The sequence below is a fragment of the Pygoscelis adeliae genome, unplaced genomic scaffold, assembly GCF_000699105.1.
Source record: "Pygoscelis adeliae isolate BGI_AS28 unplaced genomic scaffold, ASM69910v1 Scaffold260, whole genome shotgun sequence".
Lineage (NCBI taxonomy): Eukaryota > Metazoa > Chordata > Aves > Sphenisciformes > Spheniscidae > Pygoscelis > Pygoscelis adeliae.
In genome coordinates, this window is record NW_008824001.1 from 593,174 (window position 1) to 609,935 (window position 16,762).

The 16,762-nt window shown below is 36.1% G+C and overlaps 1 protein-coding gene across 1 annotated transcript in view; it reads right to left on the reverse strand.

Moving 5' to 3' along the window:
* LPIN2 (lipin 2) overlaps positions 1–16,762 on the reverse strand; it is a 37,179-nt gene that overhangs the window by 6,973 nt on the left and 13,444 nt on the right. The window contains exons 5-16 of the mRNA XM_009325003.1: positions 13,324–13,431; positions 10,031–10,154; positions 9,064–9,385; positions 8,723–8,822; positions 7,392–7,579; positions 6,097–6,190; positions 5,659–5,728; positions 5,461–5,550; positions 4,616–4,698; positions 3,322–3,466; positions 2,315–2,463; positions 1,750–1,836 (exon numbers count right to left, since the gene is read on the reverse strand). Of these exons, the coding sequence (XP_009323278.1) occupies positions 1,750–1,836; positions 2,315–2,463; positions 3,322–3,466; positions 4,616–4,698; positions 5,461–5,550; positions 5,659–5,728; positions 6,097–6,190; positions 7,392–7,579; positions 8,723–8,822; positions 9,064–9,385; positions 10,031–10,154; positions 13,324–13,431 (1,560 nt within the window). The remainder of the gene's footprint in view (positions 1–1,749; positions 1,837–2,314; positions 2,464–3,321; positions 3,467–4,615; positions 4,699–5,460; positions 5,551–5,658; positions 5,729–6,096; positions 6,191–7,391; positions 7,580–8,722; positions 8,823–9,063; positions 9,386–10,030; positions 10,155–13,323; positions 13,432–16,762) is intronic.

Here is a 16,762-nt window from a genome sequence, read left to right on the forward strand (position 1 = left end):
CGGTCATAGCAATGTCCAGAGGCACCAGTTTAGGTATTGACTCGTTGCAGTGCTCTGCACACACACAAGGAAAAGACTGTTCCACTGTTAAAAAATCTGCAAGGCATATAATAGTTCAAATACATGACTCAATCAAAACTGAGAAACAGGAAGTGCAAAGAGAACAGGGATGGTAATACTCAGATTACACAATTAGACGGACTAGACTGTGTTTAAGTAAGTGCCACATTGGTTTTATCCAGCTTCTTTCAGCCCAGCTGTAGGATGATAGCAATTTTTTAAATTATCTGCATCACATAATATTGGATGCCAGATCTCCTCTCTTGGTGGTTGGATTTTTTCAGGTTGTTGACAGAATTTGCAGCGCAGAGTGAAGGACTGGTAACAAGAAGCATTCATCAAGCCCCTGAATTTTTCCTGCAGACTTTGTAAGTTCATCTGTTACGCAGATTTGTACAGTTACTGCATGCACGAAAGGCTTGAGTGTTTATGTGTATTTTCAAAGACCTGATTGAATCTGGCAAATAACTCCAAAACTACTCTTCCATTATGCACTGAACAACCTAAACTCTGTTTTGTATCTCACATGGACTGCAAAGGGCCGCATATGAAATTTAGCTCTACGTAACAGAGCAAAGGTCAACAAAAGATTCCAAGACCCCAAATATTTTTGGGGAAGAAAGACTACTAAACTTAAAAACAAAGATAAAAGTTGATTATTTTAAGTGGATCACCAAGTATTTAACTGTCGATCATCCTGTGATCCTCAGTAGCAAGTATTATTTCTAGCATCACTATATTTTTTTAAAAATAGTTTGCTAAACAAAGGACCAAATCTGAAAGAGGAGGAAAAATGTAGGTTTATTCTGCCCTAAGTCCCTGGACATAAATATTGTAGGGCTATACACCTCTTAGATGAACAGTACATTTGTAAGGGTGTGGTTCACAACACTTTTGAACTAAGCAAACACCTCACCACTGCTGCAAGGAGGAAGTCACCTTTCCTCTCCTTCCTCCCCTCCTGTAGTCACATGGGCTGCCTCTGCAGGTTCTTCCAGATCACAAGGTGAGCACGTTCAGGTGACTAACCCAGAGAGGGGAAGGGGAGATTGCCGTTTTGCCGGATTACTTTTCTACTGTTTTACTGAACTGCATCGCCTTATACCAGAAGTGCAACAAAGTGACAGAAAACTTGAGCCAGGCCACCGACCTTCCCTTCGTGGCAGTGGCACGTTGTTAATTAGGCTTGTTTCGGAACATGAAATCTATCCTAAGGAGCATTCACTTGAGTTTGGTAGCAAACACATTAAAACACAAAATATTTATGCATTGCAAGGACACTATTTAGGTTTGAACTTACAGTGTACCATGTTTGTAACAGGCTTTGTGATCAACCTGACTTGGTGGGAACAGACATATGCATGACTGTTTGAGAAATTATTGCTATTATGGTTCTCTTTTGTAGTCACAACAATATCACACAGTTTTTAAGAACTAAAATGCAAGATCAAACATTTGAGAAGGGAACTAGTAAAAGTGGTGGCTTCCATTCCCGTAGAAGTATACATCCGGGGGAAAACAAAACAAAACAACTTAGTTTTGTTTGTGAATGACAGAAGTACCTCACTTCCCAACATTTAGACCAACAAGTTGTAAGAGATTGTGTAATTGTTAACAACAATCCAATTACCTGCCCATTAATTCCCAAATTCCAGAAAACCCTAATTGCTTCATAGATTACATACTCACTCGTTTATGGAATGATAGAGTTTTGCAATGCCCTGATGAGTCCAGTCCTTGCCAAGCTGAGGGAGGATCTGTCCTAAAGCATCAGACCTAAAAGCAAAATCAGAGATAGCTGATACTAAAGTATATGAGTTTTGTTAAAGACAACCACTAATGAATATACAATTTATAATGAGCATTTACAGAAATATCTCTGCAGAGGGTCCTAACCATTTCAAAAGAGAATTAGTAACTACTCCAGAGAGAGCAACTAGTGGGGCCATACAGCACAAGTCAGTTTCCAAGTTAACCTATGGATGCTAAACCTGGAGAAGGTTAACTGAACGGGCAATAGTCATATGGTAAACATTATCGCCCGTGCATTATTCTTTTAAAAGGCATTTTCTAGTATGCTGTAAATGCAAGTACAAATTGAAATCAAAGCAACAGGTGTTTTTCATGACTGTTAATGAACATCCTTTAATAGCCATCTTAAATCAAGTTTCTTTATCTTATTTTGAAAAGCAGGATAGGATCAATAAAGCAAGATAAAAATATCAAAGAAAAGAAAAAACCCAATGATACTTGCTTGGTTATTGTTCCATCGATGTCCGATATGATGATTTTATCATTCCAGTTCCAGAGATATATTGTTCCCGCGCAACGGCAAGTCCCTTGATACTGAGTTGTAATACTAAACACAACATCATTAGGGCCATCTCTGAGCTTCAACTTGGCCTTTAGAATAAATCAAAATAATTGAAAATACAAGTTGTCCCCACTATAAAATTTTTAGAATCATAAATGAGCTACAGAAAATGGCTTGTATATTCTTCCTCATCTATTTTGATTAACTCATCAAAAAGTGAACCATGGTTTAACACTGGCACAGTTTTGCTGGTAAAGTCTGTTTTGTAGTCTGGGTACATGTTATTTGTCCATAGCTCGTATATCTGCTTACAGCAGCACTGACTGCAGTAGTAATAAAAGATATTTGACTCTCTGCTACTTTTAATTCTTGATATTACAGTAGACTTACAGTACTTCAAATGGAACTCCCAGTTTGCTCTAGTATGCAATAGTATTTTCTGCTTAGTGGATGCTTTCCTCAAAATTCTTCCCTGATGAAGATCATATATTTAGACAGTAGCAAAGCTAACTTGTAAGTTAGACTGCAATGAATAAACTGCATATCAATTTAAATGTACATTATTAGACTGTTAAGATCCCAGGATATCCAAACTGCACAATGTCACTTTTTTGGCAACATCTTAATATAGAAGTTTAATTATAGAACATTGTAAGAAATTATTATTATTTTTTAATCCAAACACAGATTCTTAAAAAACACAACAGGAAAAAAAAAATTCCCTGTAGTTGCCCACACTACCACTGGAAAATACTTGAAATCCCTTTTTAAGTTTTAAATTTCCCCATTCCTTTTTTCTACTGCTAGAAAAGTAACCCAAAGATCATTTTTTACTTTGTTGAATGTACTTATATGTCGTTTCTAAAAAGCGGAAACTTTCCAACTTTCAGAATCAAACAGAGTGGAATTATGAAGCATCCTGTGTACAAGAAAGGCATGCCACTTACTATTTGGTCCGAAGATAGTCTAAGTGACTTCTTGTAAGATGTAAAGTTCCCATGGGTTGGATGCTCTACTGGGGCAGAATCTATTTTCAGGGATTCCTTCAACTCCTGTGATGCTTCATCACTAGAAGAATCATCTTCTGGAGGTCTAACATGACATCAACCAGAATAAATGTAAGCTACGGAAAATCCTTCTTGAACTGCGTAAGATTCTTATGCAAGAGTGATTTCTGCTTATATTGAGGATTTGCTACTAGCCTGATAGCACAGATTAATGAAGTCCATGGTCTAAGTGAATGCCTAGATAAAGCTAGCGTATGCCAATAAGCAAATAAGATTTGTAATGCATGCTAGTATTGGTGGAGCTCTAAATATTACTATTACTAGCTGGCTCCACGCATGATGAGTTTAGTAAAGACACAGTGTCAAGTGATCACTAATACTGTGTTGATGAATTAGGTAAACTGCAGATGAAAAAGGGATACTGAATGAGTAACAGCGTTTTGTTTTTAAAAAAGCTGCCACAGCTACTATGTAATTTAAACTGTGGGTGATAAGTTAGCGGAGTAGCTCACCTTTTAAGGTTATTCACAGACTTATTTCTCTGCTGATTAGAGACTTCAAGATTAAAAGAAGCATTTAATTTCTCTGAAGTATTTAATCAAGATATTATTTAGTTTCTTAAATCTTTAAGAAACTAACAACACTTACAAGTATTTTGTAAAAACATGGGAGAATATAAATATGCATAATAAATTATCTAGACTGGGACAGTTTTGTGCTAAATACTGCTAGTTTTCAACCACAATCTTGGGCAACTTGTGCACTGTAATTAATGCTATTTTATTGTTTCAATTATTTAGTGTTACAAAAAATTGCACATGGTTTAAATTATTCATACAATATTAGGCTTTTACCAAAAAAAAAAAAAAAAAAAAAAGAATGACGAACAATATCTCAGAAACAATACCGCTATATTTACAGAGTAGTGGCCCATTGATAAAGGTTACCATATATGTCTCTCTTGTTCTGTCAGTTATGTTACTATTTAAGAAGTAAACACAATAGGATTTAGGAAATAATTGTAGTGTATTTGTAGTTCCTACAATGTTTCCTGCCACATTATTTTGCTGAATTGTTTGCCAAACACATATGGTTTCTCTTCAGTAGCTTAGAGGAAAATGTTTCTTCCCACAGTAAATTGCTACTGAATTCTTCATTAAAAAAAAAAAAGAAAAAAGGAAAAAGAAAAAAGACACTATTCAGTCCACAAAATAGTCTTCAGACAGGAACACACCTACTATTAACTTGCTCTTTTATAGTTGCTGGCAGTTCATTTGCTATTTGCGTCTCAGTTTTCCCCTCTTTTGCCTCCGGTATCTAAAGCAACATGATAATAAAAAAACATATTGACATTTTAAGCATTTTAAACTAATCCAAGTGAATTCATAGTTCACACTTAAGCAAATAGCTATCAATATAGTACATAAACTATATTAAGTCTCAGAATCGTTCATTCTGTAAATTATTTAACAGAAGGATGCTTATGAATAAATGATCCATTAAAGCTTTTTATTATTTCAGGAAACAAAACTCTGCATGCCAGAAGTTGAGAACTACTAGTCAGTCTAACATGATGAATTTAGCATTAAAGGAGCTGTCAACCTCTAAGCTTATAAAATTCACTTTTTGGGGGGGGAAAGTAAATTTAAGGCACGTACTCAAGATTTAGAAAGCTTAATTTAGTCTAAAGTGGGGCGTCTCAGCATAACATCTATTATGCAGCACAGCACCTACTTATTCACTTGTGTACACATCCCTAAAACATACTGCAGTAACTCAAGAGTAGCTCTGACAACTGCTTATGGCTTAGAAGAAAGAATTTTAAGAATATTGTGCAAGAGATGAATAAAATAAATTTTGTTGTAGCAACTAGTAACAGTGAATAAAGATGTGATATTTAAGACTAAATATACAGAAGCAGCTACAGCCTCTGCAACACTGAGTAACTCTCAGCTGGCAATCAGTGACAGAGCTACATGAGCAGTGTTCTGAGGCACTTCTGACAAATTACAATTTTTTCATTTTTTAACAGCTCAGGAAAGGGGGTGTGTGTGTGGTGTCAAAACAGGTCTCAGTTACCTGTTTAGTCATGCTTTCTCTCTTGCGCCAGAACCACCACCTTCCAGACTTCTTTGGCATCTTTTCTTTGACCCAAGACTCAACAGTAGCCTGAAAAATTAGGCATGTTTTTAATTTGTACAGAAAAACAAAATAAAGAGATAATCATGTGTTACTACATACAAAATCTTTTAAAAAAGTATACATGTATCTATTTACCTTGGGCAAACTCTTCTGAAACACCTGCAAACTCAGAATCATTGGAGCTGCCAACGCCCAGTTGTAATACCTGTTTTAAAACATGTTATTGATAAGATATTACAAAACCTGACTAGAGGTCAATAAATATCAGTGTGCAAACTGCCCTTTTGTTGATGAAAATATGTATTTGCTGCCAACAACTAATATTAAAGTTTTCTGCAAGCAGAGTTATTTTAATATATACAATTCAACATCAGTGGTAATTGCTGAAAAAATCTCCCTTCAGTTAAAGCTAAATTTAATGCAAATCTTCAGTTCAAAATCATTCTCTTTGAGACTGAGAAACAGATCCATCAAAAACACAAACTGCAATGGAAGCTAAGAAATGCACTCACTTTAAAGGGTAGATTTTAAATGAAATCTTCTAATCTTAATTGCATGATATAGAGAGTTTACCTGTTATAAATCCTTATTACCAAATTAGGATTGTCTATGAGTCCAGGGTTTTCAGCAAATTCATGATAAGTAATAATATGTTCCATGAATTTTTCTGCAAGAGAAGCAGATTTTAATTAAAAACAATAATATAAAATCCCAAGATGTCCGATTAGTTTGTATCTAGGAAAACACTTTCTGTCATTTCAGAGACTTTGCTGATCTTGCAGCATCACTCAAGATATGCTAATATGGCCTACCTGTCAAGCGTTGTGACTGCCCCCTCAGTAACAGGGAAAGCCTCATACCACTTCAACAGTCACAGTAATGAGAACTAAGGAATTAGAAGAGGAAAGATAAGGAGGAGGTAGGAACTAATTCAGTTCGCAGGCTGGAAAAAGAGAGCCATGCTTGTCTAAGCAAGTTTTCTTTAAAAATTATTACGGCAGGTAAGGGGCCTACATACTACACTAAAAGGGGAGGGGGAAGGATGTTGTCAGCTTTTCAGGTTTGTTTAATCACTGACTACTAATAGCATTTTAATGACTAGTGACTATACAAGTTTGCAGAAATTCATGTAGTGTAAGACCCCTGCAAGGAAGACATAATTTTTTCAAATCAAATCCAATATTACTACCATGTTACCAAGACAGCTGTTCTGAGCCTTTATTAATAAGCATTTAAATTTCACTTGATGCGTTAGAGACTGGACGACCATTAAAAAAGTAATACTAAAGTCACTGCAGTGTATGTTCATGAAGTTCATGTGCTCCTTAGAAGCTCCATCAAAAATGCATACAACTTCAGTATTAAAATTAACCAGAGCATTAAGAGAGAAGAATCAGCTGGTAAAGTCTAAAGGTTAACAAACATTTAGGATAGGAAAAGTAGAGCAGGAGAAAAGATAGTCCAACACAACAGTCAAAGTTTTTTTATTCACTTAAAAAAAATAAAAAAGAAAAATTATCAGGCAATTGGAAATAATATAAATTGTGAAGATTTATATAGGACTAAGCAAGTAATTGCAGCCAGAAACAAGAGTGGTTGGTCAGATATGGAATATGTAGTGTAAAAAAGGAGACAGAAAGCTTTTCAAGACATCAAGTGCTCTTGATTAATTTGAGGTTAAATTCTGCTATCTCTCCTTGGCAAATGCTTGAGAATTTTAGAAAACAAAAGATTATCCATTCCTTTTTCTCAACACGAGCATAGTAATAAGCCAAAGCTTTGCAAGGTGGAAATCAGAGCATTCAAGCCATTTCATTTGTTTAGCTGCCTGAGCTTTAATACTGTTTATGTTTTAGTCTTTCACGTACCTTTAGAAATCTCTCCATTTTCATTGAGACCTCCACAAAGTGAAAGTGTAACATCAGGCAAGTCCATAGCAGAATCAGACATGCACTCTGTACCACTATCAGCAGCAGCACTTCCTACTGATTGGGGTGACTGGGAACCGGAAAGGGTATCTGACTCTGTCCACTGCCTGAAGCCTGGATCTGAATCACTATAGAAAAGAAGCCCACATTTTCCGTAAGTATTTCTATTGCAAAAAAATGTATAGATTTTAGGTTACAGAACACACTACATGATTATTCAAAAGAAAAAAAAAAACCTACATCATTTTACAACATAATTTCAAAACCAACCAAACAAAAAACAGACACAAACACACACACCCAACCCTTCATAATACTGGCAGATTGACACTTTCCAGTTCTTCTAATATTCACCTAAATTGGGAAATAATTACATTTCTCTTGCCTGCAACAAAATTGGATTTAAATGAGGAAAAGATCCTCTACATTCTACTTTTACAGAACACCACTATGCTCCTCAATCTTTACCAGAAAGCTGTAGAATAAGAATAAAAGGAAGAAGTACAATAAAAAAGAAAGGTGGCCTTTTAAATAAAAAATATCACACTGTCATCTAAGGTTAGAGTTATTAGTTTGATCCCAAGTAATGTAATCAGTAAGTACTGAAAAGTTTACAATGTTAGTTTTAACATAAACCAATAGACACTTCTTCCTTATTAACCTGTATTTTTACAAAGGCCTTCCTAGACAGTTATTCTTTTGGAGAGTATTTTAGGAGTATAAAATGCTTTGATTTCATAAAAAACCAAACAAGAGTGAATTTTGAGACTGAGCTGCCTTGCATGAAGATCTTGTGGCGTTTTTTTTGTTGGTCTTTTTTGATAGTAAAAAAAAAAAGTTGGGAGGGATGTACAGGGCATGCAAAAAATAAACTGATGTGTGCTTATCTAGAGCTAGCAATATGGCAAATAGAATACTAATGCAAAAGGATGTGTAGTTTAAACTTAAGTCCGTCCCCCCCCCCCCCCCCCCCCCCCGTTACGCCCCCCCCCCCCCCCCCCCCCCCCCCATATTTGCAGAACATACAGGTTCCACAAAGATGAAAACTCTCAGTAACAACCTCCCACATGATCTTTCAATGTGTTTCTTGTCAAATCAGAAACAGATTTTCACAATGAGATCAGTACTGATTACTCCACAAAAGCCTAGAAACCTGAAGTCCGATTCTTTTAATCAGAACTGGTGCATAAACACCTACATCATACAGTAATAGCTCACATAGCGCAACTGCAATGTAACCCTAGATCCACAGAACCTTAATTCAAAATTACCTTTTGGGAAAGTAGAGTGCTGCAACTTCAGGTTCCAAAGCCTTTAGGTCCTCCAAGTAAATATCGTCAGGCCCCTGATGATGACTTCGCTTGTGCACCCCTGTTAATTTTAACAATTGAGATTATTAAGATGAAGCTATCCAGACACATTAAACACAAATGTAATTGTGGAAGATTCAGACTTACTTGTAGCATTTATAAATCCTAGAGTTTAATTATAGTTTTAGTCAGATAAGACTTTAAATAGCAAAAACTGAAAAGGCACATTTATACTTTTTCCACTATGGCCTCAAATTTGGTAGATCACACTGAAGGAAAGAATCAACAGCTTTATTATATACCTTTCTTTTTTGAGGGAGAGTCAATTTTTGCTGTTGGCTTTGTTTCCGGTAAAGGGTCCACCAACAGTCTGGAATGATGATCAGCATCTAATGGCAACGGATCTTGCGGTTCTATGATTGCAGAAGCAAGAGAATCTTTAACATCCGTCTGCTTAAACAGAGGATGAGTTCTTGGCTCAGGTTTCAGTACTGTACAGACAGAATCTTTCACATCATCATCATCTTCAACTTCATCAGAGCTGAGGATGACCCTAAAATGAGTCTTCTCTGATGGAGTAATGGTAGCTGTTCTGGGATGTTCCAGTTTCTCTTTTTTGCTTATCTGAAACACAAAACTCTAGTCAATCATTTCACTTCACATGTTTGTTTCATTCTGGTCTAAACATTAAACTTGTACTCATGGTACAAGTCCTGGTCACAAGTAAACCAGGTAAGAATTTAAACATGTATTTTAGCGACATCAAACATGTCCCACCTTATGAGCAAAGTTCCCTGCAACAGAAACTTCATACTAGCTTATTTACAAATTCAGTAAAGAAACTGGCATAGAGGAAGTGCTGACTTGACCAAACCATGACAAGAAAAAAGCATAAATGTGGACATACCAGGGCTTCTGTCACCAGCTGTCATGTTAGATACCAAATTTACTCTATCAAGGCTACAATTCCTCTGGAATGAACTAGAACTTAGCCTAAAATAAGGGAAATTAATTTCTAAAGTTGCTTTCTTCAGTTTCTAACTACAAATTCAAAAATTTCAGATTTTTACTGCTACATTTTCTGGAATTACTTTGCTGACCAGCTTTTGAACCCAAGAAATTCGACTGCCAGCCACAAGGGGGTGCTACTTTCCTATTTCAGCTGAATTATTCTGAAGAACAGGAGCAGATTTCCAATCCTCTCTTAGGACACAATTTTAGATATGCCAAAACTCAGTTCACAAAGTTATAGACAATAAATAAATTTACCTTGGTTGATTCTGGGAATCCTCCCCATGTCCATTCCATGTGAGATTCAGATCTGAGCAAGCTCTCAGCAGGTTTAACTTCTAGTTCTGAATCACTTTTAGGGCAGACTGGCTCAGAGAAAGCGCTAGCAAATCAACAAGAACCAAAAAAAAAAAAAAAAGAAAAAAGAAGAAAGAAAGCTACAGTGTTTAAAATGCATTTGTTGTGCAGCTACTGTTGGTAGAGTTTTCTACAGCTTAACAGAGCTTCAATTATTCGGCAACATGGCAAGAAGCCCAGCAGGGTTTTCAGACAGTGAGAAATTAGGTTAAAACCAAAATCACGTTAAAGGACTTATATAGCGATCACCCTAAACAGATTCCTCCACTATATCTACAGTGCAGGTATAGCTCTCCCCTCAGCCCATGTTCCATTTTTCAAACAAAACAGAACAAAACAAAAAAGTTCATCTAAAAGTAAGACAGAAATTAGCTTTAAGTTCCTTTGCTCTGTAAAATATAGCTTTTAAGCTTGCTATGCCAAGACTTGAGTAATAGAAGTCCTGCGAACCTAACTCACAAATGCACAAAACACCACCAATTCCTGATGCGGGGAAAACAACACTAACAAGATAACTTAGGAGAGGGAAGGGAGATTACTTGAAAACTTCCTTCAGATGTGTTTGGACTCATGACATTTTAAAGTTCCATCCTATTTTTCCTACAGTGGTTATTATCCATAGATCAGAAACAGACCTCTGAAATTTACTTTAGCCAAGACTACTTTTAGGCCAAAAGAACTCACCCTACAAAATGCTAGAAAGGTGTGATTTCAAAATCATTTTGCTCTTACGATCTTAGGGAGGAAAGGAAACACAAGAGGTTGTTTTGAAGTAGCATTTAGTGTTGGGACAGGTCCAAGTCTATCCTTTCTTGAACAGGGCAATTATATTACATATTATAGAAATGCTGCTCTTTTTATATTTTGACATTCATAGAGTATTTTGGTTTGGTTTTTTTTAAATATATATATAAACCTCAATATTTGAATTTGAATTGTAGGGACCAGAACTGGACACAGCACTCCAGGTGTAGCCTGACCAGCGTTGAGTAGAGTGGGACCATTACATCTCTATCCCTGCTAGTAACGCCCTGCAGATGCAGCCCAGGATCCTATTTGCCTTCGTTGCTGCAGCAGCACACTGCTGACTCGCGTTCAGCTTGCTCTCCACCAGGACCCCCAGGTCCCTTTCAGCACGGCTGCTGCCCCGCCACACAGATCTGAGCCTGTACTGGGCTCTTTGGTTATGTCATCCCAGGTGCAGAACTTCACACTTGTCTTTGCACATGTTGCACCAGGAGGAGTTTCATCTTGATGTAAGAAAGAAATTTTTTTACAGTGAGAGTAATCATTCACTGGAACAACCTTCCCAGGGACATGGTCCCCATCACAAGAGGTTTTCAATTTGTGACTGGACAAGGTGCTAGATTAATCTCATCTAGTCTCCCTTTTCCATGAAGGTTTAAATAACCTCCCATTCCTCTTTCACTGTACAGTGGCTACATTATAGAATCTTTCTTTGGTGACTTAGGAGAAATAAATTCATGCAAAACTTCTCTTCTCCTAGATGGCTCATGCAAGGGAGAATCCCCTGCCCAACTCTGCCGCTCCCCTTCAAGAGGGAAAGAAAAATTGCCAATTTCTCTGTTACACTGCAGTCTGTACTGGATAGCTTCTTGTTAAAAAAAACCCAAACCATAACTATAAAGAGCCTAGGTATCTCACATGATGCACAAACAAGTTGTTAGAGCAGACTATCCCCTACATATGTAATCAAGAAGAGAGGCATGAATCATATCTCCCAGATATAGCCTGCTAGTCTAGGTTAGCTTGAGTTTTATAAACTGAAAAGGAGTATCAGCCTCTACGCTACAATTATCTAGGTGATATAATACATACAACACCATGCCAATCCTCAGGGTCAAACACTGTGACTGCTTTTCAGTCACAAACCACAAACCCTTGGGGAATATTTGAAAACTACATCTCATCAAGTACAATTGAGGATGTGGTTGTCAGCCCAAAACATAAAAAGGAACGATAATGGGATTTCCTGTCCAACTGCTTCTGTTCATTAACAAGCTATGCACGGGGGGAATTAGCAGGCACCAAGCACGGTGTGGTACATTCAGACTCTACTGAAGCCACAGCCCTGGCAACACCCAAAGCAGAGAGATTATATGCACTTCAAAAAGTATTTTCTGAAGCGCTCTCTTCTATTCTGCACTACCATCTATTGATACAGAAGAACAGGCACCTGTGCACTGAGCAGCTAACATGCAACAATGGATATCACACAAGGCTGACCAGTAATCCTCACTGATACTGTGAATGTATCTGCTATGAGGTAGAGTCCCCAATCAAACTGAAAAGCAGTAAAACTAGACACTCACCAAAGAGTCAAGATGAATCAAGATACGGCTCAGCATGCTATGTGCTATATATATGCCCTTCCCTATGCCCAATATTCAGGAAAAGTATGAAATTTACCTCAAGTACTACCACATATGGACAGAATGCTTTCTTATGCAAATAGAGATTGGTGTTAGAGTGGCAAAATCCAAAGGGTGAGCCTTGAAAAATCTAGAAACTGAATGCAAGAGGAATATAATAGCATGAACATCAGAAACTGAAGAGCTTGAGTGTATAACCAGAAGTGCCCTAGTCACTGTAACTGAAAACTGACTGGCGAGCTGTATTATGTCATTTGCAAGAATCCACAATCAGCTGATACTGTTTCTGGTATCTCTGGGTTAGTATTCCAGTAACTACAAATCCTCTGTCCTGAAGTAGAATACGATTCAAGTTGAGGACCTAGCTTCACCTCGAGTAACTTGCATTATTTCACCTGGCAAATTCTAACTTACATACTCAACACTTCTGCTTTATGGCATATTAAGTGTTGCTTATGCTAGGGTTAATCATAGGGAACATTTGTTTTCCACACCCTCCCCAACCTAAGGAAATCTTATTAACTACATTTTCTTTTTTTAACAGTGAATTTTAATAAGAAAACTTTTTTTCACTTGAGGGGGGAAAAAAAAAGAAAAAAAGACACAAATTTTGTTTAATACATACAGTAGAGAGGAAAGTTCCCAAAGTTCCAAGTAAGTATCAAATGCTGCATTTGATATCACAAGTTAGGCATGTTTGATAGTTTTACAGATCAGGGGAAAAAATTAATTAAAAGGCATATTAATTTTTTTACTAATTATTCATCATTATACATATGATGACATTACAAAGTGACTTACTTCTCCAGAGGGGACCAGTCTCCATCAGATAAGGGGTAATGATCCTTCGAGTGATAAATCAAAGATTCTTTTTGTTCTTCACCCTTTGGTGATGAATTTGAGGATCCTCTGTGGAGATACATGGGACATTAAGTCAGCTATAAGAAATATGCATTACTAATTCAGTTAGAAAAGTTACTTGTACATTATTAAAAATCCAAGATCAAAAGAAAGAAGTGTATAGCTTAAAGAATTCACTGTTTGCAACACACCTTTATATAACTTAAAATGTATATAAAAACTATTATTAATCCTGGAAAATATTGCAAGTTTAAAAATCTACTACTCTTGACACATAGTAAATTAATATTGAAGAAGTCACAACAGCATAAGTGGTACCACCAGCCAGCTAATATTATCAAAATCCAAAGATAAATAGAGATTTACACATAACCCTTACTACATAAACCTTAGAAACACTGAAAAAGCTAAATAGAAAAGGTAGTTTTGACAATGTGCTTTACAGCTGCACATTTCACAAATTAAAACCAGTAAGAAAAAAACAGGGGTAGGCACTAGCCTCACAATTTACCCAAGAGTTTACAAATTACCATAAACTACGACAAGTAGCTAGAAGGACTGTACTCTTCTGAACAGTGGGGTTTGTTTTGACTGGGAAGTCTACTCAATAACAAAAAAAAAACCAACAACCAAACAACCAACAGTAAGACCCTTGTATTGTATTTTAGACAGAAGTCCCTTTTAAATACTTCTATCATAAGTACTTCAGATCTTTTTACAGCTTTCTGAATTTAACTGAATAAATAGCTATTCTCAGGATACAACTAACTTGTTCTGAGGTTAGATCAAGGGCATCACGGCTACACAGTGGATAGAATACAAAGGAAGATAAACCTGGAATTTGAGTGTAAAATGCAATACAAATTACTTTAAGCCATTATTATGAAAGAAAAAAGAAAAAGTATTTTTCTTCCATTAGCAGCATGGTTGCACTGGACTTCTTTTGAAATGCTAACACTAATTTATCTTACGGATGGATAAAAGATTTTAACATTATCTATTAAAATTCATAAATATTTAGAATTTACACGCTTACTCAATACAGCCCATTAGACCCTAAGCAGTTACACTGATCTACCTAATTTGCACAAGTCTTTAATTTGGAAGACAGTCTAGACTATGTTAAATACTGAACCCTAAAAATGTCTTAATAGCTCCACTTCTTATTCAGAAGTACTATTATTATGAAACTTGATGATGACAGCTTGTCTTGAGATGAGAGCAGCAGAGACTGTACATCCTTTGTATTCATAAACCAAGCTAACTGTGATTGAAATATGTTTCATACTATCTTTGTCTGTATCCAGTGCTAAGTTATCTCCAAAAGAGGAAAAAGGTATTATTGAACAATTAAGTAAACACATTAAAAAATTATTACGGAGACATCCTCAATATTATGACTTCAGAGGGGGGGCAAGATGACACACAGGTGGTACTGAACAGATTTTATTCACTGGGAATTTGTGACCAAGTGAGTTCATATGAAGCACCAAAAAACTCAAATTTCATCCGCAAGTTGATAAATTTGAAGTTTAAAAATCGAAATGCAGTCAAAGATTATTGAAAATAAGATGGGAAAATCAGTATGCATCAACTTATAACTTCGTGTTGCACTATCAATTCTAAGCTATTTATTTTGCAACATTTATAAACCGTGTTACCACTTTTTCTCATCCTTATCCATTTTATACATGGTCTAAATAAATATATAAGATTTTAGAGACAGGTAACTACTTTAACACCCTTAGCACTGGAGAAATAATGCCCTCTATTTCTGAGCGTACACACTGTAATCTCAGTCCTCCTGGTATTATTTTAGGTAAGTCAAGCACTACTAACTTACCTAAATCACAGCTAGAAAAGACAAAGGACATATTTTTTAAAAAGTTGCATAAATACTTGGAAATGGATTTTCCCAAGGAACAGGAAACAGCTCGTTTTTCACTTTATAAGAATAGAACTAGATAAGACACTACATACTGGTTGGTACCTGTGGCTGAATTTTTGACCTTCCTGTTGGAGCATGAGCCTCCCTTTTCCTTTCCCAGTTTCACTTTGAAATCTGAAGCTATGTCTAATAACAGTTAGTTAAGTTTCTCTTCCCCACCCACCAAGAGCCACACACTTATAACTAAAAAAAAAAACCCAACAAAAACCAAACCAAACAAACCTGCCGATATCACCTTACATCCCCACAGGATGTGAAAAGAAAGCTTATGAACATTTTTTCACAACAGTATCTAGCTGGGAAGAAAACAGTGTATGCCTATTGCAAGGCATTTTATTCCCTGCCTTGGTAGGCCACTGGAATGACTGTATATGAACTCCATTAACAGATACATAGCCACAAACCTACTGTCTCTGGGCTTCCATTACTACAATGTATTTTTTCAGTCCTGCATTTACTTGCTATTCACAAGAAAACAGCATTCTTTTACAAAGTCTTCTTCCTTCCACATCATAACACTCTTCTGACTGAGAATGCATTTCTACTGCTGCTTCTGTTTACATATATGTAAAAAAAATGTGATTTACAAATAAAACACTGGGTGAAAACAGCCATTATTGGCATGACATTCCTAAATTCTTCATACACTTGTAATAATTTATTAAATAAAGAATAAACAATTCATGGGTTATATTTTCTTTCTTCATGTACTTGGTAGTTATTTTTATTTTTGACTGTTTCACTAGGACAAGTTATTGTTAATACTCTTACACTGAAGACTGAACAAAGATCTTGCTTTTCTTAAACTGGAAAAAAAGGAAAAATCTCAAACCAAACAAAATGCCAATTCCCAGACTTAAATAGAGCAGCGAATATCTAAATGACAATTCATTGACATAAATATGACAGTGAAAAAATAAGGCAAATTAATTAAGAAAGCCACAGACATTCTAGAAAACACTTTAAAATCCAAATTTTGTTTGTTGTGTTTTATCGGTCATGTTTTTCTGTTGCACTAACCTTTCTGACTGGTACTTATTAAATTTGAGACTCCCTTGAAGACCCATACTGAAGGGGTTTTTCAGTTATACTTTATTCTCTTATACCAAAACATTCTTCCAATTCCCAAACCAGATCTTCAATTTATTCAGACAGTACTACATTTAACAGTAACGCTGTCCAATAAAGCGGCTAGCTTTGTCTAAAAACCAAGTCCACCTCTTTTGCTAAGAAGCCTAAGAAACTTCCACATAAAACTGATGCATAGGCCTTTCTTGGATTTTAAGCATTTATATGCTTGATAGCTTTCTTCTATTACTATAATATTTCCTATTACTCATATAAACTTCTTCAGCTTATTAGTATGTGCTACCACTTTACCACAAGCTCCACTTTACTAATAGTTTACCCACTTCAAAATACAGGACTGAT